The 25,518-nt window shown below is 27.8% G+C and overlaps 1 protein-coding gene and 2 pseudogenes across 3 annotated transcripts; 1 reads left to right on the top strand and 2 right to left on the bottom strand.

The window, feature by feature from the left end:
• Positions 1 to 237: 237 nt before the first annotated feature.
• On the bottom strand, positions 238 to 17,678 carry LOC149062821 (uncharacterized; annotated as a pseudogene). The gene is made up of 15 exons (XR_016189334.1): positions 17,397 to 17,678; positions 14,041 to 14,154; positions 12,194 to 12,449; positions 10,738 to 12,125; positions 9,765 to 9,861; positions 2,804 to 2,971; positions 2,609 to 2,668; positions 2,389 to 2,499; positions 2,126 to 2,185; positions 1,735 to 1,940; positions 1,488 to 1,623; positions 1,180 to 1,236; positions 899 to 1,119; positions 670 to 835; positions 238 to 468 (listed from the first exon to the last, which is right to left on the bottom strand). The product of XR_016189334.1 is annotated as an uncharacterized LOC149062821 (transcript).
• LOC149062822 (uncharacterized) lies at positions 4,431 to 5,825 on the bottom strand (annotated as a pseudogene). Its single transcript, XR_016189837.1, has 5 exons — positions 5,675 to 5,825; positions 5,282 to 5,461; positions 5,154 to 5,216; positions 4,928 to 5,093; positions 4,431 to 4,852 (listed from the first exon to the last, which is right to left on the bottom strand). The product of XR_016189837.1 is annotated as an uncharacterized LOC149062822 (transcript).
• A 446-nt stretch (positions 17,679 to 18,124) lies between the features above and the next one.
• On the top strand, positions 18,125 to 19,138 carry LOC149062820 (peroxidase-like). Its single transcript, XM_089217967.1, has 4 exons — positions 18,125 to 18,295; positions 18,444 to 18,620; positions 18,695 to 18,884; positions 18,948 to 19,138. The coding sequence occupies exons 1-4, from the start codon at positions 18,227 to 18,229 to the stop codon at positions 19,136 to 19,138; spliced, it is 627 nt and encodes a 208-aa protein (XP_089074093.1). The 5' UTR covers positions 18,125 to 18,226.
• The last annotated feature ends 6,380 nt before the right edge of the window (positions 19,139 to 25,518 follow it).

The raw sequence follows: 25,518 nt of genomic DNA, 5'->3' as shown, positions 1-25,518 counted from the left end.
GTTGAAAAAAATTATTCACTTGCACAACTTAAAGGTATAGATTTGGTACATGCTTAGTGTACATACTAAGTTCATATTATGTGGTGTAGTATTATTGTGTATGATAAGATTCAGTGTTGATATAGTATATTTTTCTTGTACCTATGATAGATGTTTAATCAAGGATACATATTTATATTATAGGTATTCATTTAGTCATTTAGACAAATGTTTAAATAGGTATAGTAATGTGCACTGTATATTTTGGGTATACCAGTTATCAGTATATAAAATTATTTATTTTTAAACAATACTAAATAAAATATTAGTTGTATACTGCACAATATAAAAAAGAAAATAACAATAATAACGAATTAGTCTTCAGAATCTTATAAATTTATTTCCTTCTTGGAGCTTGTTTCAACCAATCACTAATATGGCCCTTTATTTCAATTAGTGAAACTGTTGGAAAAATATCTTTGACGCAATCTACAACACAAATAACCAAATTATTCTAAGTTCTCTAATCATACCTCATGATTAAATGTAGTTCTGAATCAAATAGATATATTGTTTAAATATTATTCAAATAGGTACTTAATTATGTTTTTGACAATTAATTTTTAATGAATAGAAATATTTAGTTATAAGAGAAGATAAAATTAAAGGGACAAAAATATGAATATCTACCTATAACACAAGTATATATTTTGAATTTGACAAATGCTGTTTTTTCTCCTCGCCTTCCCTCCATATTCAAAAACTCAGCCACTCGATTCTGCATAATGAGTTTCATGGCCATGTAAGTGGTTCGTTTAGCATCGAATGATCTGGCATCTCTTTGTAACATACGGACCTAATAATAATCAAATACTGGAAAAGTTAATAATATTTAACAAAATCAACTATAATAGTTAACCAATAAGCTGAGTTTGTCCTCATCTTCTTCAATTTCATTTAATTCAGTAACTGTTTGAACAGGAATTTTTAAGCTTGCTCTGTTTATAGCTTATCTAGTGTCTACAGAAGACACTGTACGACGGTCATTCTCAGCCAAACTATTTAATATTTCCTGATTTTTGATTACATCAACTTTAATAACATGGATTTCTTTTTTTAATGTTTTAAGCTCCTTTGAAACTAAAAACATAATAATAATGTATTATTATGATACATAGGTAAGTAAAAGGGTTATAGTACCATCCATAACAGCATGACCAAGGTTATTCAACATGTTATTAACACTTATAATCAGACCTGTAAAAAATACTTTTAAAAAGTATTTGAGTAAATACTCAAATACATTTTTTTTAAAGTATTTAAAATACTACTCAAATACTTCAGTTGTATAGTATTTCAAATACTACTCAAATACTTTTTTAAAGTATTTGGAATACTTTTCAAATACTTTTTGTTTTTAAATTAGATTTCTAATTAACGTAATATAAACACAAAGTAAGTTAATAATCAATTTAATTTTATTAATCAATTAAATAAATGTTTATTACATTTTAAAAACATTATGTATTCAAAATGTTGGTCCGTCATACTGCTTCTTTTTTTTGTCATGGTTGCTCCACCCACACTAAATACCCGCTTCACTGAAGCGCTGCTTGGCAATGGAGTATTGAATTTGATGAAAACCTATTTAAATAATGTAAAATAATGTTAATATTAAACACTAATACTAAAATCAATAAATAATACCTATATAAAAAATAAAACTATCATTAAAAAATCAGAAATAGTTCTTACTTTTTTAATTGTCGGTAAAAGATTTAAAATGTTTATATCTTTAGTTGGAGATGTTCCCAAATATTGATCTATTTCTTTATTTAAATTAGTGTCATAGTCATCAGAAGTTTGAGACCAAAACTGAAAAAATGTAGAAGAAGGATCTTCTAAATTCTTTTCAACAGTTTCAATCTCAAATGTATTATCTTCATTGTAGTTGGCAATAATATTTTTTCAGCCAAATATTTCGAATAAAAATAAATTGTTCGGAAAAAAACCAAAGTATTCAATACAAATAAGTACTCAATACAAAAAAAAGTATTTAAAATACCATTCAAAATACTTTATGCTGAAAGTATTTAAAAAGTTATTCAATACTTAAAAAAGTATTTGAATACTTTTACTCAAATACTTTTACTCAAATACTTTACAGGACTGCTTATAATGTGTTCATCATGACCTTGACTGTAGTCTATAATAAATACAAAATATAAATGATCAATTTAAACTTAATGAGGTATTGGAACATAATATACATTTTATTTTTTTGTTTATATATTTAACTATTCATTGTTTTTCAAATGTTAAGCACAAATTATATTCAAAAATAATAAAATCTGATCTAAAAAAAAAATGTATATTATGTATACTATTGCATTAGAGTATATTATATACCTGTTGTAGTGTTTTTTTCTGTAAACATTTCTGGACTAGATACAGTACAATCTTCAGTTATATTAATCTGCAGGTTTTCATCATCATTATCATTAAAAAAATCGATCAGTTCTACAACAGTAAATATATTGTTTTTTAAAGCGTATTATTTTAAATAATATCTTTATAGTATTAAAAATTAAAATATATTTTATATAGTTTTTACACGTGAATGTCTTACTTTTTGGTTTTGGAATGTTCATTAAACCTTTCTGGATTTCAGTGTGCGTTTTTTGAGTGACTATTACAAAAATATATATAAGTAAATTTTATTAATATAAATTTCAAATAATATCAATATATCTATGAAAAATTGCTGTCTAATATAAGTAAATACTAAATTAAAGTAAAACAAATCTTATGACATAGTACACACCTTTAACATTTCTGGACAAATTTTGATTATTCAAAGTACTAATGACAGAAGTCTCCTCTTCAGAAGATGAATATTTGCGTTTTGGAACACGAACTCTTGGCTTAGACGTTAATAATTCTTCAGTTTCAGTACTACTAGTTTCACAGAACTTGATAAGTCTGCGTTTGGCTTCAGAATATGTATCTGGATATAATGATTAATTGTGGAACATCAGCAAAAACATAAATCTTTTTATCTGTTACAGGATTATTAAAACCAGAAGAAGATGGACTTATCTTTAAGGTTTTCCATAGCCCTATGTTAGTGGGTCCCATGTCACTAACAATAGCGGCCACCTCAAATCCAACTCTATGCATTTCTGATATTATATTAAATAAAATATCCTTGGTCATTGGTGTGTCAAAATCATAGAATAGTGGTTGTTTCCACTGACTTAAAAGCCCTTTAAAAAAAATTAATACAATTGTGTTACATAATACATTGTTGATGTGTAAAATAATGAAGTACACACCCCTTGCCATAACTATTTGCACACTCTTATGAGGCCCAATAATTTGTTGTGTTTGCTTATCATAACAAATTTTATGAGAAACGTAGGTCTCATCGAATGACAAAACTGTTATTTTTTCATTTCGATTCATTGATTCACCTGTTAATAAATATTTATATCATTAATTAAGTATTATTATAAAACAAATTACATATCATAATTATAATATCTAACCTTTAGACTTTAGCAATGTAAAAACATTTGACAATAAGCCTCTATCGACAGAAAAAGTAGCTGCCCACCGTCTCAAGGTTGAAAGACCTAGGTATATTTATAAATAATTTAATAAAATATACTACTTTTATCTTAATCTATTTATTCAGCACCTGGTAAAGGATATTGCTTTTTATCCCGTAAATAGCGGTACGCTTTAGGTGACACACTTCTAAGCGATATTGCTGAAGATATATCTTCAGAATTCCACTTTGCCACTTTTTTTTTCTTGTTCAAAAGTTGACTTATCTGTGTTTCAGTAAATAAGTGGCAAAGTTTTTCTTTAAATTTATGTTCAAAATTTATTTCTGATTCATCCTTTGCCAAAATAATGTCTCTTTGTTGCATGGAAATTATATTTTTTAAGTTTTTTTGTTCAATTTTTAAATTCTTAGTTTCTGAATTAGAGGTTTCAAGCAACTGTTGTAATCTATTATAACAATTTATATTATTTATTTATACCATTTATATTATTGTATATATATTTACCTTCATTTTATGTGTTTATTTCTCACATCCATTTCCAAATATGTGTATGATATACATAATATAACAATATCCAAGTATTAATCACAAAAATTATATTAAATTTACTCTACTACAGTACTACATAATATTATATACAATGCCCCAGAGATAATTGACCAGCATATGTCACATAAAAATATACCTGGAGTTATGAAAATAAACCCCTTTAAAGGCAGGGTCTAACTATTTTGTTTATGATTAATTTAATAAATTTTAATAAGTTATCTTGAAGCTAATTTTATTGTGCTAGAAATGTACTAATTATTTTTAATTATTTTGTTTAATTATGTATGTTTTTTGATATCAACATAAATTGGCTTCAAAATAAAAAGACAAAATAAATTTAAAATTGTAATTTTTTTAAGATAATATATATTTAGTAGGTACTTAATTTAGTTTATCAAATATTTATTAAAAAAGTAAAGGAGTTAACTTCAATTATATTTTAATATGACACCAGTTGGCCACCAAATTGAACTATATTAATATAATATATTATTAGTTTCTTAGTAGTTAGCACACATGCACACATAAATATATAATATAATTTAACATTATAACACATTTGCCTGAGTGCCTGACAATAAATGCTGCCTATAATATTTATATTTGAATACTAATTTCATCTATGTATAGGTCACAACAACAAAAATTCCAACAATTAATATTTGTAGTAAAAACACACAAAGCTAACAACTATTTTTGGTTATTAATAATATACATTATACCTTGAAATTTCTTTTTCAGTCTCGTTATACCTAAATAATTAAAAAAAAAATTACCATTTATATCTGTATTAAATTATTAATAACTTTATTAGGCTATTATTTTACTTGGTCATTATTTCTGAAGGAATATTTTATATTGTTTATAAGAATAATTAGTTTATTTAATTTTGTTTGGCATTAGGGTTAGAATATAATTCATTAAAAATAATTTTATGTGAATATTTATTTACTTACCCACTATCATCTAAAAGGTCTTGGTCTTCATTAATTTCTATAAAAAAAATTTACTTCCAAAATAAAAAAATACTAAATTAAAATAATTACAAATTACCAGAATCTAATAGAGTTTCAATCTCAGTAAGTTTTGGGTCCTTTAAACTGTCATCACAAATTTCTATAAACAAATATAGGTATTTTTAAATAAAAAATTCTTAATTTAAAAAAAAAAAATTAATTTACCAGTATCTAATTGAACTTTAAAATCAAGATTATTGATTTTTGGATTTGGACCATGTACATTTATTGTTGGAATCGCATCTTGTTTTAATTTTCGTTTATGACGGGGAGAATATTCCAACAATTTTTCAATTAACGGTTTTACATAACAGTTATCCTCAAAATGAGTTGAACAGATTCTAGCTAGAATTTAGGAACAATAAAATTATGATTTAGCCTTAATATTCTTTTTTTTTTTTTCAATTATTTTCTTACTATTTATAAAAGCAGAAAATTTATATATTATAATAAATACTACCTACTAAAGACTATATTATGTATTTAAAAGTTTAATATATATTTGTATAAACATTATAAACTATAAACAATAAATAGTTAACAATATGTATTATTTACCAGACTTTGCATTCACATTTGATTTGCCACATGCTAAAATCCATTTATTCTCAAAAACCGGATTTTTTGGGAATCTATGAAACCGTACATTAGAATCTTTGTGGCTCTTTTTTTTATTTATTTCACAGTATTTTACTGAACACCAAGACATATTAATAAATTATTAATACTACAAGGACTGCAAGGTTCAAATATACAACAATACAAGACCAAGAAAGCAAGAACAATAATGACTTACAAATTGTTACTTTGTTTATTTATATGAATAATTGCTAATTAGTACATATTATATAAATTACATATACATATATAAAAAATTAGATACATAATAATACAATATGAGCAACCTATTAAGCTAATATTAAGTCAAGGAACACACTGTCGATATTATGATGTGAATATGTCATATGCATAGGCGCAAATAGGGGGGCCTTTAGGGACTAAGCCCTCCCAAAAATTTCCATAGCCCCCCAAACATTTCCTACATTTAGTTTTAAGCTTGTTCAATATTATCAAAGTAAGGCTTTCCCCCCAAAATCCCAAACGTTATTTGCGCCTGTGGTCCTGTGACACCTGTTTTAAACGGAGACCTAACCCGCCAAAACGGCTGGCAGTGCCCTAAAAGTTTACTGCCGGTTGACGTCATAATTCAATGGAAAGAAAGATAAATTAGCTGTTTCTTCCATGAATGCGCTAATTGAACCAAATTTGGTAATTATGTCAGGCCCGTGCGCAAGGGGGGTTTGGGGGTTCAACCCCCCCCCCATGGCCGAAAAAATCGTGTTTTTCATTTTTGATCTATTACCTATATATCATATTTTCCAATCTTATTTGTAATAAATAATAATGCATAACATAATAGTACAATACTATAATAATATAATATAGTGTTGTCTTCATGTTTGCTGTTTATCGACTTTCGTAATCGTTGCCGTTAGGCTGTTAAGTTAGCAGATGCAGCAAAACACGAACTTGAAGAAAGAAGACAATATTCTACAGAAAACTTCAACAAAATTTTTGTGACTGTAGAAGATATTTGTAAGAAGTACAATATACCTGTGACTAAACCAAGACTCGTATCACGCCAAACTAACCGTTCTAACATTATAACAGACTCCGTAGCAGATTATTATAAAATTATTATTTACATACCATATCATGATTTATTTATCACTCATCTTCAAGATCGCTTCCTCAAACATCGAAATATTTTGTCCAACTTCTCATGTCTTTTTCCTATTGAAACTAAATCTTTAGACAAAGTTGCTTGTAAAACGTTGTTTGAAACCTACAGTTCAATTTTACACGACGATTCCCCAGAAATTTGGATAAGTGAGGTAGAAATTTGGCAAAGACGACTAGTTGGTAAAAATATTCGAAACGCCCTTGATGCCCTTGATATTTGTAATGCAGATGCATTTCCAAATGTCCATAAAATGTTACGTGTAATGTCAGTTTTGCCTGTGACTACAACGACTAATGAAAGGTCGTTTTCTACATTACGTCGGCTGAAAACTTACCTACGATCAACAATGGGCGAAGATCGCTTAAATGGACTGGCATCATTGAATATACATCGTGATATAAACGTGGACATAAATCAAGCACTGAATCAATTCTTTTCTGTCCCTCGTCGAGTTAATTTATTAAAAAAATGATTTGTATTTTATGGTAGGTATTGTTAAAAAAACACATTTAACATAGGTACTTACAAAATTAATAATAAATATAAATATGTTATAATACTATTTGCTGATTATTGATGTATCTATGTTATACATTTTTTTTTTTTCAAAACACCCCCCATTCTAAAATCCTGCGCACGGGCCTGAATTATGTGATCATACCTAGTTATTTAGCCATGTACTGAACGGGCCGGGAGCGTAAGATAATAATACGCGCGCCCGGCTACCCAACTACTTCGTAGCGCACGCACACACCGACCGACCTGTGTAAATGTGTATACGTGTATATAGCGACTCAAGGGAAGTGGACGGGGTCGCCGAGCAAGACCAGAGAGTGCTAGTGTGTGGTGGTGTGTGTAGATGTGTATATTTGTGTGTGTGTGTTCTTAACTGATAAAGGAGATGGGTAACTCTAAGTAAAAATGGTAACTCAATTTAAATGCTGATAAATATATAATAAACGGTAATAATGATACTACGGCCCTTTTGGCCCAACAGGTAAAAATGTAGAATATAATAATAATATAGCCCTTGTGGCTCAACAATATAAATATATAATAAATTAAATTGCCGGTTTGGCACAACCAAATAAATAATAATAATATTATACAGCTAAATAATATGCAGTATTGTATAATAAATTTATGATAAATAATATTTTGAATAACAATAAATAAAACTCACAATTTGTGGAGCACTGCTGGCCAGCCGCTACCTATACAGCTATATATAATCAAACACGCACAACAAAAAATAATAATATAAAAATCAAATAAATAATTGGGACGATTAGCGTCTTAACAAGATATAATTGATACGGCGATTCGCGCGCGCACAAAAAATGGTAACAGGTGGCGATTCGCGCCCGTACAAAATATAATAAAAAGGTGGCGATTCGCGCTCACCCGAAGTATAAGTATACAATAATAGTATAATATTCTTGTGGCGATTCGCGCCAACTAGACACAATATAGCACTTGGCAATTCGTGCCAATAAACAAAAACTATATAATAATATAAAAAAGCGGCGATTTGCGCACGTAATATTCGCGTATTTGTCGTTTATACTCCGAAACTAGACTGGTTTGGTTGGGCGGCCGTGCTAAGTATATTCGCTTAACAGCGGCGGGCGATCGCACGTAATCTTCATATTATATAATATACGATAATTAAAACAGAAATAATAATACAAAAATAAATTGAGATGTCTTGTGTGTGTGCGTGCTGATCGGCGGCGAGATACCTATTTACGTATTATATAATAATTCACAGTTGATACGGACAATTAAAACAGAAATAAAAACAATAATACAAAATATAAATATATAGGTACAAACAGGTAACAGATATGTGATGTGGGTGTGTGTGTGTGGTGAGCCGGTCGGTGGCTATATAGTGTTATATGGCGTCGACAAATATGATGTTAAAAGTTACAAAAATATTTTCGATGTCGTAAGATTTTAACTAATATTATGTGTACATTTTTTTATTTTTGCAATTTAGAAATTTTTAACTTTAAACTAAGTTAAGTTACTTTTATTTCAAAGTTAACTTTTAACTTAACGAGATAACGAAAAAACTATGATTAACTTTTAATTTAACTTATCTTTATTATTTTAAAATAACTTAACTTAACGAGTTAAAAAAAATCGTTAACTTGCCCAGCCTTGTAAATTAATTCTCTGTACACTATTAATTCATTACTTAATCATATTAAATAGTTATTGTGGCAAAGACCTTGATGTCGTTCAAGATGTAAAAATAATTTACAGCAAGTCTGTTAGAATAGAATTTATGCTACAACAACTGGACAATAACTAATAAGGTTTTACCATACATAATTTTTAATTATATTGAAAAAAATCATGTTGATAGTATAGATAAATTTTTATTTATAAATGTTTTAAAAACTCTTAAACCAAGTGTTCTCAGTTCAAATGGTATTATATATTATAGGAAACTCAAAATTCATTTTTATGAATTCTCCTCGACACTTAAGTATTTTCAAAACTATTTAATACTAGATGGAAATTTTAAATTTGATATGTAAGCCATTCAAATAACCACTTATAATTTATATCTACAATAAACACAATATAATACAATTAAGATAAATTTTAACAGGTTATACAAAACAAATGATTTGGTAGTTGTGAACAAGACAACATTCAACGTAAAGGATATAAATTTTGATTCAAATATACTTACTTTTAGTGATGCATTAGTCATCAATTTTTCGTATGTATTCATGACATTTTGTTTTGTCATTTATCCTAATCTTTATCGCTTCTTAGTATTGTTGATTATTTTTATAAATAATATATGTATTTCTGAATTCAATCTATGGGTTTAAGGTACGCGTTCTTAGGTGCGTCTAGAAACTGCGTCAGACGCAAATAACTGACGACGTGTATTTTTCTGAACTGCTTTCCTAGATGCGTCAGACGTCGTGCGTCTAGCGTCTTGACGCAACGTTACTGCCACGATAGGAGCAGTGTTGTGCTTAGATAAAAGTTAAATATCTAGATATAGATAAGATATCTAAACTTAAATTTATCTAGCTATAGATAGATACTGTAGAAATTGAATTTATCTAGATATAGATAGATGAAATAATTTTTATCTAGTTACCTTGGTATACAATTACTTAGTATTATCTCAATATTTAAATTTATAATATTATTTGAAAATTAAAATGACTGTATTTTTATTACAATATTCCAAACAATTAAAAATATATATATATATATATATTCTCAATAATGCAAAAAAAAGTATCTTGTTACACGCATCTGTATTTAATTTTAATACTCTTTATTTTCACTCCCATTAAACTTAATATAATTATATAAATAATAAATATAAAACAATACATGTGATTATGTGAAGTGATATCTACCTAATTAATAGATAGGTGAAATGTTTTAATATATCCATATTTTCTACGAAGTTGAAGTAAATTCAAATTCACTATAATTATTAATTATTGAATGTAATAAATAATAATACATATTTATAAATTTTAAAAATTAATACACCACCTTGTGCTCATACTCATACTCAGTTCTAGTTATAATATAATATTATACCAACTTTAGTTTAAGATAAGTTTTTTAAGACTTGAAATTAGTTTTTATTGGGATTTTCCTGTCTTGTGTACAAATATAAAAATATTGTTAAACAACATAGGTGTTTATAACATTATAATTTATTTATATAAATATAAAAACAGTATACAAACATATTAATATATTATATTAAAAAAAATGTATGAATTATTTTATAGTAAGATTAAAATAACATATTAACAAAGTATAAAAATGCTTTCTTTTGCGAATATACATAAACATATTAAAAATAATAATAAATTTATTGTTTAGATCGGCAACACAATAATTTATTAAATGTTATATCACCAAGACGATTTCTCCTTGAAGTCAAAACTTGAACAGCACCACTAAATAATCTTTCTACAGGTGCTGATGATGGAAGGGTTGTGTTGTACTTCAAAAATATTTTTTTAACTATAGGATAATTATTTAACATTTGTAGTTCTTTTTTTTGTGAATTTAAATATTTTAATACTTGTACATTTATTTCTTCATCTGGAGAATAATTATTTGAACTTTGATCACATACATTACTATAAAACTCTTTATCACTCATATTATCACTGTCATCTGCAGAGTCAGAATTTGTAGTAACTAAAGAAGACATCAAATTGCATTCATCGTTAAATACTTTTTTACAAAGATCTTTATACCGAACAGGTACCCAATCCATTTTGAATTTTGGATGACTGATTGATGCTATTATAAAACTTTTACTTTTTGGTTCACTTAAGTTATATAAAAAACTAAATCGTTTTTCGAGACTACATAGACACAATTGCGAGGCTTAACGGTTTACAATATGTTAACTGGTTTGACTGTATTAACAATTTTCTTAAAACTAAAAGCGTGGGGGCAACATAACCTAAGAAGCTGTTCTTTTCACCCTGTAATTTATCCAAGGAAAAAGCTAATGGTTTCATTACGTTGCAATATTCTTCAATGAATGCCCGCACTCACTAACTTTTAATTTAGGCAAATGTAATTTTTCAAATAATATACATACATTAGTTTTATGATTAGAAATTTTTTGTGTTGCTTCATACAATGAATTCCATCTAGTTACCACAGGAACTGGGAACTTACACTTGCAAATGTCATATATTGTGTCTGATGCTGCTGTACTTCTACTATCTAAATTCCAGAAGTGTGTTAATTTATTAAAAGTTGACTTAGAAATTTTGTTGTAATCATTATTAGAAATTTTAGATATATCGCTGGCTGCAATCAAGTTTAAAGTATGTGCACAACATAGCATATGCTGAGGTAAAAAAAAACTACCATTGTTGGCTAGGTTTGATTCCAAATTTAACAAATTATTCAAATTAACTCTTTCTGAATCCAAGTCTGAGCAGTCAGATTCACTATCAAAATTTGAACTCTCTGAACTATTTTCATCAAAATTTCCCACATCACTTGTACTTGCTTCTTCATGAGGTGGAAGAGAAGAGAATACTCTGAATGCCTTACCAAAGTTAGAAGCATTATCTGTGACAATATGTGTTACTTTTGATAGATCAATTTTGTAAGTTTTTGTAATTTCTATCATAACCTCAGTAATATTTTGATAGTTGTGGCTTCCTTTTATGCGTATACAACCAATGACATATGATTGGCGAAAATATGTTTCTTCGTCTATGACGTGACAAGTCATTCCTACAAATAAACTATAATAAATTATAAAATAATCAATATTAATAATGTCCATAAGAAATAGTATATACCCATGTAACTTCGATTATTGGCACTCCATATATCAGCTGTTGCACAAATATAGTCATGTTTTGCAACTAAATTGGTTAGCATTGAAACGTATAGTTCATATTTTAAATCCAATTGTTTTGATAACTGTTTTCTACTTGGAACAGTATCATCATTTGATCCAGTAAGTCCTACAATTAATCTTTTGAAACTTTTTTTTTCACAAGTTCTTAATGGGCGCATTTCATTTACAATATATTCAAACACTAAATCCTTCACCTAAAAATGAAATAACAACAATTAACACACTAAAAAAGTGTTATCTAACACTTAAATGGTTTACATATTGGAGGTATTTTGTAAAAAGAGCATAATCTTTATAATGATATGTTTTATGGAATAAAACTATAAAAAAAAAATCTATTTTTCAAATACAGTGTAAAATTCAGGAAGTATATTAGTTAATAATATAAGTACTTTGAGCATAACTTTAGATAAAAATTAAATAATACAAAAAAATTGTTTTTCTTATTAAAATAAAGGTAATTTTAAATGTATATAATAAATAATAATTAAATAATATTCCAATAAATGAATAAGTGAATATGAATGATAATAGGAATTATATTATTTGTTAAATTACTAAAAATAAAGGCTATTTGTTCATATATTATGAGTTAGGTTAGGAGGAATATAATTTATTATCGATAATTATTCATTTTAACTTGAGTTATTAGTTGGTTACATATATAAAATGATTACTTATTAAATATTTTATAATTATTCCAGTACCTAATATATTATAAAACTTATACCAAAAAACAATTGATAGTCAGGGATACTAAAAATTTTACAAATATTGTAGTAGTTCTATAAAATAAATCTAATGTCTAAAGCACAGTATAAAATAAAAACTATAATTATTAGAAAATGTCTCATAGTGGTGTGTGTATTGTATTATTTTAAATTTTAAAGAATTCTATTTGTAAACATAATTTAATTAGTTAATTTTTTTGTTTCTATTCATCATTCAACTAGTACAATAAAAATTATATCAAAATAATAAATAAAATATGTATAATATTCTTTAAAGTAATTAAAAAGACTAGTATATTGATTTAATAATTATGATATGACATAGAAAAAAATGTATTAAAATGCATCTTTAAAAACTGAGGTATTAGGTAACTAATTAAGTAATTAAGTAAGGTTAATAAAATATTATCACAGATTAGATAAAATTAAAATTTGTTTTTTGTAATCTGTATTCTGTGATATAGGTAGTGCCTGCCTGAGTATTAAACTACCAAGGCTGGGCAAGTTCACGTTTCTTTTTAACTCATTAAGTTACAAATTACTCCTATTTGTTTTTGTCAACTTGTTAAGTTAAACATTAACTTTGAAAGAAAAGTAACTTAACTTAGTTTTAAGTTAAAATTTTCTAATTTGCAAAATAAAAAATTCCCGACATAACAATGTTTATTAGATAGATAGTTTTTCTTTACGCTCATGAAAATTCCTGGAGAAATTTAAAATGATACATCAAATTATTAACTATCAAAAAACCTACTTTTCTAAAACCCTTATTAAAAAATTTGCATTATTCTTTGGACAAAAATTAACTTAATTTAGATGTTTTTGAATAAAATTAACTTGATGTTAACATGTTAATCTTAAAATAAAATAACTTATTAAGTTAAAAGTTAATTTGAAAAAAAGGAACGAGTTAATTAACTTAACGTTTTAACTTTTAATTCGTTAATGCCTAGCCTAGTGAACTACAGTAAAAATAACCACAAATTCCTATTGGTTTGATACTGTTGATTATTTTAGGACAAATAAATTAGAAAAAATCTGAATTAATAATTACCATGTCTTTATTAATTTTTTTTGGACGAACATCAACAAGTTTGGTTTGAATAAAATTTGAATTTTTCTTACTTCTGGCTATTTCAACTTTTGGAATTAATAATGGATGTTGAAGCTATAAACAAGTAATTTTAAGAACATTAATTCATAATTTTATGTAGGTAATTGTTATAATTATAGGTGGGAACTAGGTACCTAAATCATAAACATAAGGCCCTTTTCACACACAGACGGTTTCCGTGTACACGGCAACCGTTTACACGGATGTAGACGTTTCACACATACACGGTTTTCTTGCGGTTTCCGCACAGAATAGCCGTGGTAGAACCGTAGTAGTTGATACAACCTGCCCGTTGTCAGTTGTAATTTGCTGTCGAGGTCTATTTGTTTATTCGATTCTATTTTTTATTTGTTGTAGTTATAAACGATTGTCCAAATGGATAAAAAAAAAATAGCTCTAATACTTTTTAATAGACGCCGTCGTCGTCGTGTCAGAAATATACGAGAAAGAATCTATTGGATTCATCCATATATTTCTAATAGGAAAGAAATAGGTGACTTTTATACCTTGTTTAATGACCTCCGAGAACACGAAGATAAGTTTTTTATGTATTTTCGAATGTCAATGAAATCTTTTGACGAATTACACGACCGACTGAAAAATACATTGCAACGTCAGAATACGTTTATGAGAGACTGCATCGAACCTATGCAAATGTTAGCTGTAACTCTAAGGTAAGTGAATACATAATTAAAATAATAATACATAATAGATAAATAAAATGATTTATTAGTGTTTAAGAAAAAAATATTAATGCATTATACAAATAGTATTATAATTACAGTTTTTAATATATTATCTGAATTATTATGAAAAATCTAAATCTAAGAATGACTCGTCTGTATTGCTATCAACTGAAGACGGATTGTCGTCAATATGGTTATATTGGTGATGAACGTCTGTATGTGTGGGGTGATTCTCTGTAGTTTGGAAACGAATAGAAGATGATCCTGATTGATTTATGGGTAGTTGCAGATCATAATTTTGCATATTTTTTTGAGTAGGAATACAGCGATTATAATTGATATTAGTATTGAAATCCATGTATGGGTTTTGTGTTTGAAATCGTCTCTGCTTAATATTGGTCAATAATTGTAGTACACCCATCTGGAAATTTACCGTTTCATCCTCTGTGAATGTATGCAAAGTTGGAACAATGCCTTTAAAAAATGAAATATGACGATCTTCTGGTTCTTCCAACGCTTTTAACATTCTCATGTCAACCTCATCCATCTTTCTTTTACGAGATCCAAGTTGCTTTCTAGGTGGTATTTTAAATTGCCCACTTTCGTTTCTGTTGTCATTTTCTGAAACAGTTGGTTCAGTATCTTCATTACCCGAGTTGATAGATAAACTATCTTCAGTTGAGCGTGGACAAAATACTTTTGATAAAAATTTCAGCTGTTCTGCGTAGACATATTTTTTTATTACTGAAGCACCAGCACCAGATTTATTTAGTGATTTTTCTTTTTTCGTAGATTTATTAAACGCATCTCGAATATTCACCCATCGCTTTACAACTTCCTTGCCTAAACAAATTATAAATAATTTATTTTCGTTTCAGGTATTTAGCAAGTGGGTGTACTTTTACATATTTACATCTTAATTACAGACTTGGCATTTCAACCATCAGCAACATAGTTAAAAATGTATGTATAAGTATCTGGGAAGTAATGTTAACGGAGTGTATACCTCTCCTTAATAAAGAAAAATGGGAATCGATTACTAAAGAATTTGAGACACGAGCCAATTTTCCACATTGCCTAGGAGCGGTCGATGGAAAACACATCAGAATTATTAATCCCCTAGGTTCCATGTATTATAATTACAAAGGCTATTCATCTGTAGTTTTAATGGCCGTAGCTGATGCTAATTATCGCTTTGTATATGTCGACATCGGGAGTTATGGAAAAGATTGTGACTCGTCTGTATTCAAAAGGTCATCATTATGGACATCAGTTATAAATAATAAGCTAGAAATACTTATTGAAACAAATGTAACCGGAATAGAAAATCACAAGTTACCTTATTTCTTCGTTGGAGATGAGGCATTTGCGCTCCACAAACATTTACTTCGCCCTTTTGGTGGATCGCAACTTACAGAGAAAAAAAGGATTTTTAATTATCGCCTAAGTAGGGCTCGGAGATATGCAGAGTGTACTTTCGGAATTTTGAGCAACAAGTGGAGGATATTTCAAAGACCAATTAACTTGGAACCCGACTTTGCAGTTATAATTGTCAAAGCTTGTGTCATTCTTCATAATTTTGTTCGAGACAGGGACGGATATCAAGTTGAGGACACAGAAGTAATAATAGGTCTTGATGAATTACAAAGAGAACAGGAGACACGAGGAGGATTAGCAGCTAATAATGTCCGCAATGTGTTATGTGATTATTTTACATCAAATGCAGGGGCTTTGAAATGGCAAATGTTAAAAATATAGACATTATACTTAAATATAATTAATACTGTTTGTATATAGTACATAACTATAATGCAAAATATTTTTTGTTTTAGATATTAATAAAATAACTAACATATAAATATCAAATACTTTGTACTTAACTCCTAAATAACTTGTACATTTTCGAGAGTAAAACCTTGTATAACTCATTTAATATTGTACCTGGAGATACCATATTTACTTTATACTACTTAAAACTGATATTTTTGATTATATAAAATAAATTAAATAAGTAAACTTACCAAAATTATTTTTTTGCTCATCGTCGTAATTACTGAAATCACTATTCAATTCCATACACACTTCTTTCCAGGCATTTTTTGTTTCAATCCTGTCTTTATATATATTAGATGTTTTATCCCACAATACTGGACGAACTTCTACAAGTGAGATTAATAAATCGACATCCATAATAATTGTTAGTATTGTATGTAATCGTACAACATGCAGAATGACAGAAAAAAATGAATTGACTGTGCCGTGTATGTGTGAATGGTATCGTAATATGCAATGCATTACTGAGCCGTGACGGAACTTTGAACCGTAGTGTGGACTCGCACGGACGCAACACGGACACGGCACGGTCGAGATAACGTGTGAAACCTTCTATAAATAGCCATACATTAGTGAACCGTCGAAAAACCGTTTACACGGAAACCGTGTGTGTGTGAAAAGGCCCTAAAATATTATGATACACTTTGACATTTTGTTCTTAATATTTAGATATACCTTGACTCCTTGTAAATTGTGATATTTTATTATTTATTATAGTTACCAATAAAAAATTAACCACAATGTTTGGATTTAAAAGAAATTGTTTAAAAAACTTACTTTAATATGACTTAACAAATTGCCTCTCGACTTAGTTGACGCACTTATGTTTTTATGACAGTTAACACAAGATGCTATTATTTTATCACCATTGATCGACACCAATTTGTAAAATTCAACAAATAAATATTGAAATTTTGAATGATGCGGTACATTTTCGGTCGACGATGTTGGTGAAACGTCTGTACCAGTTATCGGATCATCAACGTTTTCATCCGTTTGTAGACGAATTCTTTTAGTGTTGGGTAATGATTGAATCAAGAAACGATCCATTACAAAATATAAAATATTTCTCCAATAAAATTAAGTCATAGACAAAACTATAAAAACTATAGGAAACAGGAACACTGAACAAGTTAAGGACGAGTGTGCGCTGCGTACAATACGAAAAGGATATCTCACACCAGTTAATTATTTTGTTGTACAATATAGCATACCCATACAAATTCGTATAACGCCATAATAGCTGTGTATTTGATATATTTGATTTAAGTAAACTCCATACTGCTTTACCGGCTTTTACTTCTCTTCATTAAGAAGTCGTTTGAATATATTCCCAATCATAGGTTACTACATAAACAATATTGATTTAAATTTCATTTACAAATGCCTATGACACTAAGATTGTGCAAACCTGAAATTCGATTATAAAAAACATAAAAATATATTGAGATGTCCATTGATGTGTATTTGTACGGAAAATTAATCATCAAATTTATTAATTTGTATTGATATCGTTGTTTAGTTTGTATACGGAAGATCGAGAGTTCAACGGAAGTATTTCGCTAAAGGAACATTATAACCGACCGACTGATTTAGTATTGAATCACATGGATCAACTTGTCAGAGGGCTATCTACACAGAAGACACAAAAAGTCGATATGCTATTTACAAAAACGGTTGGTACTTAAAATAGGATCAAAATAACGTAATTTCTTATTTATTTATTTTTTTTACAGATAAATAATGAAGATGTACATAGAATAGATTGTATTAAAAATATTTAACTACCTTATGTATAATATTATGTTTAAATATTTTGTTTAGCTTACAAACTACTTATACACTGTTCATCCAGAAAATTTGTTTGGGATGGATGTTGTCAGTTTGGATTTACAAAGAAACCGCGATCATGGTATTCCAAGTTACACAAACTTTAGAGAATATTGTGGACTAAAAGCAATAAGAAATGTACAAGATTTAGCCAAAATCATGGTGGAAGGTGTAAGTTCAAACGTATTTGAAATATGTAATCGTCTGATACTTCTTACTTTATTCCTGTATAATATTATATATAGGCATCTGAAAAATTATTGAAGCAATACAAACATTGGAAAAAAATAGAGTTATTGGTAGGTGCATTATTCGAGAAACACGAAGACGACGCAATGGTTGGTCCAACGATGAGGTGTATCATCAGAGAACAGTTCGTAAGGACGAGAATTGCAGATAGATATTTTTACGATTTGCCAAAAGCGTTCAATGAATGTTAGTGCATTTGAAATATTTTGAATGAATTATTTTTAATTAAACTATATTTTTAAATTCAAGATCAACTGACAGAAATCAGAAAAGTGACCCTTGCCAGAGTCTTTTGCGATAACAGCAATAATGTCACAACAATGCAGAAACGGGTATTTTTAGTACCTACAGTGGATGATTTGATACGTTGTGATTCCCAATTAATTCCGAAAATCGACATCAATCAGTGGTCAGAAATAGTCAATACATTTCGAAAATGACATCATACAAAATATTAATAATATTTATGTAACTATTTAATTAGGTATAGTGTTTAATGTCAATAAAACAACAGTAATAGTTTATAAGAATTAAAAGTTTTCTTATATTTTATAATCAATTAGATAGCATAGTTTCACCATTAGTTGAATATTTTTGCTTTTTACCTATTTATATATAGATCTAAGCAATGTTTTTTAGTCACTGAGCGATAATAATTTATTTTACCATTTAAAAACAATATATATACTGGGTGATTTTTATATCAAACACTCATTATTCAAAAAAGTATTGACTTTTTCAAAATATTTTTTTACATATTTTTAAGTTATTAAAAACCAACGCTTTTATTAAAAAAATATTATTTTTTTAAATATTTTTTATCCTTATAATTTTTTAAGTTTTTTACTTTTTTGAATGGCAACACAGTTTTTTAATTTCATATTCCAAAGCAGAATATTTTTCTAAAAATGTTGATACATAAAAATCGAATTTAGGAGGATTAATTTATGAGTTATAAGTATTTAAAGTTATGACAAGCGGAGTAGTGGACAAACATTTTGCGGGGTAACTCCGTACCCCACTCGATTCTGCCAATCTAAACTTCAAATACCTATAACTCATAAACTACTAGCGCTAAATTCGAAATTTTAAGGTAATGATTAATTAAAAAAATAGCTTTATTAATTTATGAAATTTTAAGTATAGGTTACAATTTGAAAATCAAAAGTTGATAGTCGTTTATCTAATAAATATAAGGGTGAAAAATATAAAAAAAATAAACAATTCAAGAAGAGTGTAAATCTGCAATTTTGAAAAAAAAAAGTCAATACTTTTTTAAATAATGAGTTTTGTTTGATAAAAGAACCACCCTGTATATGTATATAATATGTACCATCTGATTTGCAGAAATAATTAATAATTATTTACAAAACTAAAAAAAAAATTTTTTCTAAACTCTCAGTAATTAGAATTTTTTTTTTTGCTCTCTCGGTACGTTCAACTACTCAACAATTCGAACTCTCGGTATTATAAAGTTTTTCAACAGTCCCGTCAACTTCGAATTATCAATAGTCGATTGTATGATATTGTGTAGTTAGAAAATTATTGACATTTTACATTTGTCTATGATGTAATTATAGTTTTGTAATGTGCAAATCGATTCCATTATAACGCGGGATGCGTGTTTCGGACTTGTTTTAATTTGTATACTGTACAAATGTGCACAGCGATTGCGTGCACTACTGCACCATTATAATACACGGCGATAACGTTCCGTCGCGGAAAACTGTCCAATTGTTTGGCCTTCGAAAAAAAAACCAATCCAAATATTTTATTATTTTCATAATATTCTGAATTTATATTTTGAAAAATAATCTTAATAACACTACAGGTACATAGTTGTGTTATTATGATTTATGTTTTCAATTTTTCTTGAGTTTGGATAGGTAGTGCAAATGTACTTGTACACGTTTACATATTACCACTGGTCACGGTCGTACATATAAGATGCCAGATCGCCGGCGGCCGGTACTCGTCCACTTGGGCATGGGGGTAAGAGTCGACGGTGTCGCATCGTAGTCATTCGTGATGGTTGTTTATAAGGTAGTAGACAGGTCGGTGCGGTACCTAGGGTTGCCAACTTTTATAATCTCAAAAACTGGACACCTACCGAAAACCTAACCTTTATGATTGTCATAAACTTATTTATGATAAAATAAATAATAATTATAAATAATTTTTTTTTAATTATATTTTTTTTTTTTTTTTTTTTACTATATTTCTGATAGTAGAATGTATAAGTAAAAGTATATAAAACATGTAAATTAATTGAATAAATATATAATAAATAAAGTTATTGTATATTAATTAAGTACTACTCTTTGTTACAGTACAGTCATACACTGAACAGGAACCAGAAAATCTAAACTTTCCAATCGAAACCTGGACTGTTGGCAACCCTATGCGTACCGTGTCAGTTTCGTGAACCGAACGAACGAAATTCTTATAAAATATGTGATTCATTTATACACTTATATGTGTTTGTTTGGAAAATGTAGTGGTAGTATTGGTTACCTGTAGTAGGGTGGGTTTGAACACAATATGCTCTTTGTTCGCCGATGCCCCGGCAGCGTATTTCAGAATACTAACTGATAGTGTCCGAAACTGGTTAGCCTCTGTAGTGTGTCTGTTCACTACAATACTTAACTGATGATTCGATAATACGCGCCCAGGCATGGCCAACCACTCGTATGACCACAAGCATCAGATTATCGACGTCGGATCGTCGCGCCGCCGCTACCACTGGGCCGAAGTCAGTAAGAAACAAAACCAGTTATTAAAACGCACTCTGAAATCTCGGTCATACCTCGATAACGAATCGATAAACCCGAGGTGTTAAAATATTTCAGTTATTAGCCGAGTACTTTTAGTGCCTTAACGATACAATCAATACAAATTCAATCGCACGATAGCAGCCAACGGAAAGAATAGAACAGAATAAAATTCGTATATTAAACAAAACAATTTTATTTACGGTGAGTACCAAACGTTCATTTATAGAATAATAAGTAATATTGACTGTCCAGAATTTGATATCAGTTATGGTAGGACAAACAGCAGACGAGGCCTTAAATATATCTATTAAATTTAAAATTAAATATCCAACATTATAGTATAGTTTATACAATAATAACGGATTGGTAGTTAGATACCAAATAAAAATGTGCGAATTCGATTAACATTAGAGAATTATTACTAAAAAAAAAAAAAGTTTACATTGAACTTATTGTAATAATATAGTAGTGTGGTATAGTGTTGCTTTGGGGGGGAGGGGCGTAGAAACTTAAACATTTATTTATGTTAATATCATGTCATGTTATTATATAATTAAAACACATCAATTTTAAATTAAATTTTTGTAAACAGCTGAAATGGTAAAAAGATAATATTGTATACGCGAAGGATATTTGCATTGTTTATGCCTATAGGACTAATGAAACTAAATTAAAACTAAAGTCGATGAATAAAGATTGTAAAAACAGAAAATAATATCAATTTTTATTTTTTATTATAGTATATTATTCATACTTATTTATATTACTATATTAGTTGTATTGTGTATTAAAATATTCATAGGAATCTCATTATTCAAAACATAGAATCATAGTTAATAGCATCAATTCAGCTATATTAATACTGTTTGAACTTCCCGCCGCTTCCAGCGCAACATTCGGCAACCGGTCCGCGAGTCAGCGCGTCGCGCGGCCCGCGGACACCGGGCTTCGGCCAAGTCGCCGCCGGCGACTAAAACTTGTCTTTTTCGTACGCTCGACTTGAGCGGACCGTGCGTGTATCGCGTCCGGCCGTTATTCGGTGCCGTTTTGCGACAACCTCGTGGGTGCGACTTATCCGCACTTGGTCGTAATTATATTGTTCCGCGATTTGTGTTATTTCGCTGTCGCGCCGTTCGACGCCGTTGTCGTCGTTCTCGACGTCGTACCGATTTTCGTCGACCGGTTGTCCGTTGCGCGACCGTTATTTGCCGTCGCGTGGGTGCCGCCGATATTCGCGCACATATTATTATTTATTTATTCGTGCCGGTACATCAATAATATAGATAATAAATAGTACTTCATTTAAACTTTTAGATCAATGGACCAAAATATGTACTAATTTCAATAATTTCAATAATATGCTTGTAAAATGTAATATAAAATGTAATATAAAAACTGTAATATATCAATTACCTACTGCAAGATGGTTAGTTATATTGTACTTGTACTATTTTTTATTTTCAGGTATAACAGAGAAATTTAGGTGCGTTGGTCATGTTAAATGTGTAGATAAATTCAAGTATTTACTATTATTATTTATTAAATTGTTTAATTAGTATAATATAGTTTAGTCATATCATTATACAATTTAATTAAATACATTAAGTTATATTTTGTTTATTGATATACATAATTTGACTCACCTTAAAACTGTAATACATTAAGTACCTACCTACTACATAGTATATTTTATACCGAAGCCCATTGGAGTACCTATATCCAACTACTTTATTTACTAATTTTATTTCACTATTAATTCATGTCCATGCATATAATATAACTCTACTATTATGTATATACATACATCTATAAAATACATTAGTCATATTATGTAGGTACATAATATATATATATATATCAATTTGTTTATTACATTTGATATTAAATAAATAAATATACGTGATAGACCATAGACCTATATATTGAGTAATATCAAATTATGTCATATCATTATACAATTGAACCATCAGAGTATTATATTATACTATTTGAAAAATATAGGTGCGTTGATCATGGTAAATGTGTCAAGTATTAACTAAATATTAATTATTATTATTATTTATTAAAAATACTTATAGTATATTCATATAATTAGTTATAGTATAGTCATATAATATGATTAAATTCATCGAGTTATATTTTTAATATACATAATTTGACTCAAATAAAAATTGAGTACCTACTACATAGCATATTATAATATGTTATTGTATACTTAATGTGAAATAACCTGTTTCCAATACCTAGTTACTCTCTATTAGTCTATTAATGTTATGTACCTACTCTTGGAGTACCTACTCACCTATGTCCAACTACCTTATTTACCAATTTCAATGTTAATTCATTTATTTAATGTATACATATTACAATATGCCTAGTTCATATATTATGACACTATACTGTTAAACACACAATGCAAACTATTACAAAAAAAAACCTATTTCATATACCAACCAATACCAATAATATAGATAGTAAATAGTACTTAATTTAAACTTTTAGACCAATGGACCAAAATATGTACTAATTTCACTATTAATTCATGTACATACATAATATGCTTAAATTATATAAATATATCATTAGGTATAAAGATGCATGTATATAATAAATAGTACATAATATATATAATATATCAATTTGTTATTCATAATTAGTAATTACCAATAACTCAACCTCAACCAAACTGTGATACATTTAATAGGTACCTACGACAAAGTATACATGTAGGTTAGTTATTATTATCATTTATTAAATAGTTTAATAAGTATAGTATAGTATAGTCATATAATTATGCAATTTACCTGCCAGAAATTAATTAAACACATTAAGTTATATTTTGTTTAATTTGACTCGCCTAAAAACTGTAATATACTAATTAAGTAGGTAGTAGGTACTACAAAGTATACATGTAGGTTAGTTATATTGTACTATTGTCTATTCAAATAATAAAATAAATATACAATGAATCCCTTTTAAAAAATATAGGTCCGTTGGTCATGGTAAATGTGTAGATAATAAAATCAAGTATTAATTATTATTATTATTATTATTATTATTTATTAAATAGTTATAGTATAGTCATATAATATGATTAAATCCATCAAGTTATATTTTTAATATACCTACATAATTTGACTCACCTAAAAACTGTAATATACCAAGTACCTACTACATTGTTTATTATATATCGATCCCATCAAACGATCAAACCTACCTATAATATAAGTAATAGAGTAGTCATATAATTGTACAATTTAACTGCCAGAATTCAATCAGTTCTATTAGATCTACTGTTTACACACAATGCAAACTGTTACAAAAAAACATATTTTATATGGTAGGTATACCAATACCAAAAATATAAATAGTAAATTTATAATTTTAGACCAATGGACCAAAATATGTACTAATTTCACTATTAATTCATGAACATACATAATAGGCTTGTAAAATGTAAAATATTAATAAAATGCAATAAAATAAATATAATATAAAAACTGTAATATATCAATTACGATATAAAATATATAGAATATATTATATTATTAACAAACAATACAAATAAATATAATACATAAATATAATAATAATAATAAAAATGAATATTTTTTTTATAATATTTTATAATATATTAACTTTATATTATTTTGAATGATGTAATGATTGTCTAATCTTTTTTTAAAAATTAAATATGAGAACCAACTCAAAAGAAAACTAAACACCTATGGTAGTAATACTTTAGTATAGGTTTGTGGAATTAGTTATAACTATTAGTTAAGATTTAGTTATAACATATATATATGTTAATAGTAATAATAATAGTATGTTCATATTTAAATAATAATATAATAAATAATAAACTTTTATTAATGTGATTTTGCATTAATAACACAATTTCTAATGTTAATATATTTACATTAATTAATTTTATTAACATAATAACAAAGTTAGTTGGAAATATAATGATTAATAGGTATTAATAAATATATTTAATATTATTACTTTTATTTGTGAATTTGTATAGGTAATATGATATACTTTTA

This window comes from Diuraphis noxia, unplaced genomic scaffold, assembly GCF_037042655.1.
Source record: "Diuraphis noxia isolate RWA-SAM2 unplaced genomic scaffold, SU_Dnox_SAM2 contig0001, whole genome shotgun sequence".
NCBI classification, from domain to species: Eukaryota; Metazoa; Arthropoda; class Insecta; order Hemiptera; family Aphididae; genus Diuraphis; species Diuraphis noxia.
Note: the sequence above shows the minus strand (reverse complement) of the source record. Positions and strands in the feature narration are given on the sequence as shown.

Bases quoted from the DNA above. Each gene is read 5' to 3' on its own strand.
- LOC149062820 (XM_089217967.1), top strand. From the start codon at position 18,227: ATGGATCAACTTGTCAGAGGGCTATCTACACAGAAGACACAAAAAGTC. The intron at 18,296-18,443 runs GTTGGTACTTAA...TATTTTGTTTAG, and splicing joins ATATGCTATTTACAAAAACG to CTTACAAACTACTTATACAC. The intron at 18,885-18,947 runs GTTAGTGCATTT...TTTAAATTCAAG, and splicing joins GCCAAAAGCGTTCAATGAAT to ATCAACTGACAGAAATCAGA.